The sequence below is a fragment of the Cyprinodon variegatus genome, unplaced genomic scaffold (genome assembly GCF_000732505.1).
Source record: "Cyprinodon variegatus isolate N-32 unplaced genomic scaffold, C_variegatus-1.0 Scaffold663, whole genome shotgun sequence".
In the NCBI taxonomy this organism is placed as follows: Eukaryota; Metazoa; Chordata; class Actinopteri; order Cyprinodontiformes; family Cyprinodontidae; genus Cyprinodon; species Cyprinodon variegatus.
In genome coordinates, this window is record NW_015151116.1 from 160,677 (window position 1) to 163,844 (window position 3,168).

At 38.4% G+C, this 3,168-nt stretch overlaps 1 protein-coding gene across 1 annotated transcript in view; it reads left to right on the forward strand.

The window, feature by feature from the left end:
* Positions 1-3,097, forward strand: part of LOC107096985 (arg8-vasotocin receptor-like) — a 5,238-nt gene extending 2,141 nt beyond the window's left edge. The window contains exon 2 of the mRNA XM_015393924.1: positions 1,199-3,097. Coding sequence (XP_015249410.1) covers positions 1,199-1,482 — 284 coding nt within the window. The 3' untranslated portion in view covers positions 1,483-3,097. The remainder of the gene's footprint in view (positions 1-1,198) is intronic.
* The last annotated feature ends 71 nt before the right edge of the window (positions 3,098-3,168 follow it).

Below are 3,168 nucleotides of genomic sequence, written 5' to 3' on the forward strand. Positions count from 1 at the left end.
TATATATATATATAATTTTGTGTAATTTATCTGATTTTTTTAAAGATATTATTTGTGACTGAAAAGCTTATTGATTTTACACTGATATTTCACGCTGATATTTGATCATTTAGATAGGTTTTGAATTCCAGTGCAAACAGGGCCGTATTTAAGAAGTTGCTGAGCTCTGGGTTTAAGCCTGTTTTGGTGCCCTACACTTCTAAGTGTATTTTAAACACAACACTTCCTTTTTATGTGCATAAGATTTTCATTTTCGTCATTTTACTTGTAAAAAATGCATTTTCTCCAAAATCGTCTTTCTGCTCATAGCTTGAAATGTTCAGTTTAGGCAAAAGTCAAATATTAAAAAATTGGCCAAGACCTTGATGACTGAGAATCTTTACAGATATCTTAGTGCTTATACTTTCAAAGAGGCATAAAACAGCATTACTTGTAGACATCCATGCATTAAAGTACCAAGAATATAATTATAACTCCATCAGCCCTGAAAGAAGAGGGATGGACGTGCTTCGGTTGAGCAGCGGTTAGCGTGTAGGACCCATTTATGGAGGCCTTAATCCTCGACGTGGCCGATAGGGGTTCGAATCCGAACTGTCATCTTTGGACACATGTCTCTCCCCCTATCTGTGCTTTTCTGTCAGCCCACTGTAGAAAAACGGAGCCACAGGTGCCATAAAAAAGAAGAGCGATAGAGGTTTGGTTGCAATCTACTGTACATCATTATGGTTATTTAAACACACAATTTTTAAAACGTCCCTACCACTTAGGTTAATGCATTTACCTTAGAAACATTGTATTTGCAAGCATCTATTGAAAATGTATCAGAATAGTTTTAGGTGTGACGCCACAAGTTGGCATGTTAGAAGGTCCAACCTGATAGTCGAAGTTAGTGAATTTTACGTATCTTTACTTATGCAGGAAACTATCTCAGTGTGATAGATTTAACATAATCCCTTGACTCCTGCAAAATTTCAGAAAAATGTGTTTATAAACCAGTGAAAAATGTTATTGATGGTATTAATACAGGGGGAGAATTTGAATTTAGAGCCAAGAGTGATAAACACCCTATACAGAACCTCCCCCCCCTCCGATATAACACCAGATGAAGTTCATTACAGAGGCACTTCTGCAACCTTGAGTATACCAGATGTTTTTTGGATTAATCATTTCTTCCTCTCTCCCTCTGTCTGTTCCACAGATTCTGAGAACACAGCAGTGACTCTGTCTGCGCTCCTTGCCAGTCTCAACAGCTGCTGCAACCCGTGGATATACATGATCTTTAGCGGCCACCTCCTCCAGGATTTCATGCACTGCTTCTCCTGCTGCCGAAAACTAAACGCTGACTACAAGAAGGAGGACTCGGACAGCAGCATCCGCAGGACGACGTTACTGACCAGGATCACCAATCGGAGCCCGACGGGCAGCTCCAGCAACTGGAGAGAGCTTGATAACTCCCCAAAAACTTCAGCTCAGACAGAGTAAACAGGCAGTAGCTCCAAGAAACACATGTAGAGTGAGCTCAGCATGCAGGATTAGGACTAAAAGTTCCACAAACTTTAAAATTCTAATGACTAGGAGGCATTTGCTTAAAAAAAAGTTAAATGTAAATAGAGATATTGTCTGCAGGTTTGTGCTCAATTCCGTGTGGGGACTAAATCTTCACTTAAGCTCGAACATGAACATATCAGAAACAAATTGTGAAAAGGGGAATAGGTTTTCCCTTGACTTGAGACAAAAGAAAATGAAACTCCTTTATGTCACAGCTTCAAACAGCCAGTTAGCATTCTTGACACCCCTCAAAACATTCAGTTATCTCGATGCTGTCTGAGTCTCCCTGCAGAGCTGCCTAACTCACTTTCCGTTCTGAGTGTTTACAGAGATAAAAGTTACTGCACCCTGGAGGTGTGTGGGGTGAAATCAGCCCTCCCAGACGGCTCGTCTCTAAGTTACACAGGCAGCCGACTCAACCTTTGTCTTTGAATTTCCATTTTGTTTTTTCTTTTCTTTCTTTTTCTAAGAACCACATTTCAGTGGCTTGTATAAAAATGTAATTGAAATCAATCTTTTGACTGAATATAAAAGCATTAACAGAAAAAAAAGAAAAGGATTTTAACATTCACTCTTTCATAATCTGTCCAAGGAGGTGTTTCATGTTCCAGCGGGCTGTTCTTTTCTCTGTGTAGATTTTGGAAGTTCTTTCCTGATATTAACTAACACAGAAAGACGCTGAGCCAGGATGGACATTGACTATAGGTGAGCATGAACGCTCTAGGTGGAATATCCACCCATTGCTTGCTGTTCCCATGACTTTTCACAGAAAGCTGAGCAGAAACTCACACATTCCTCACAAAACACGTCAGCCACTTCCCCAGTTTTTTTCTGACATCCTGCGCCATTGGGGGCTCTGTGTTTTGGCTTTGTTTGCACTCAAGACAAAAAAGAATTTCCTGCACTTTAATATGATTTACGGCAATATAATGGCTGTTAGGCCACAAAGCAAGAGCCCAAAAAACATGTTTGTTCTATCAAAATTGTATATACATTCCTTTATGTACGCATATGTGTGTGTTCTGTTTAAGATTTGTAATCAAAGTGAAGCCTAATGTATATTTGTACTTAAAAGGCACTTGAATGTTTGTAAATAGGAGTAATATATGTGAGTATCCCTATAATTGCTTGTGCACTTAACCTATAAGAACCCAAACAATATATCGATATTTGTTAAAATACACACATCAATGTAATGAGCACAAATGACTTTGTTGCCTGTTTTCCTAGTCATAACACTGGAGATTTCACTGTTTGTTTTATGCAGTTGCTGCACAACCACAAAAAAAATCTGTCTGTTATTTGTGCTGGGAATCAATGTTTGAATTAAAACTCAAGCCAATCTGAGCAGTTAAATCATGCCAGTAACTGGGATTATGCAACGTCCCCTTTTAAAACAGTGTGGATACGAAGTCAAAGGAAGACCTTTTCTCAGAACACCTCTGACAATAAAGCCCTACAAATACTCTATAATAATAAATATTTGATAGTTTTTTTGTGGTTTGTCTCAGTCATAGTGTTTCTGTTTTGTGTAGAAAATTTATTCACTATAATAGTACATTAAAGGTGATTGGGTGTTACCACAAAATCTGTTTTTTTTTTTTTTGCATTTGATTGCAT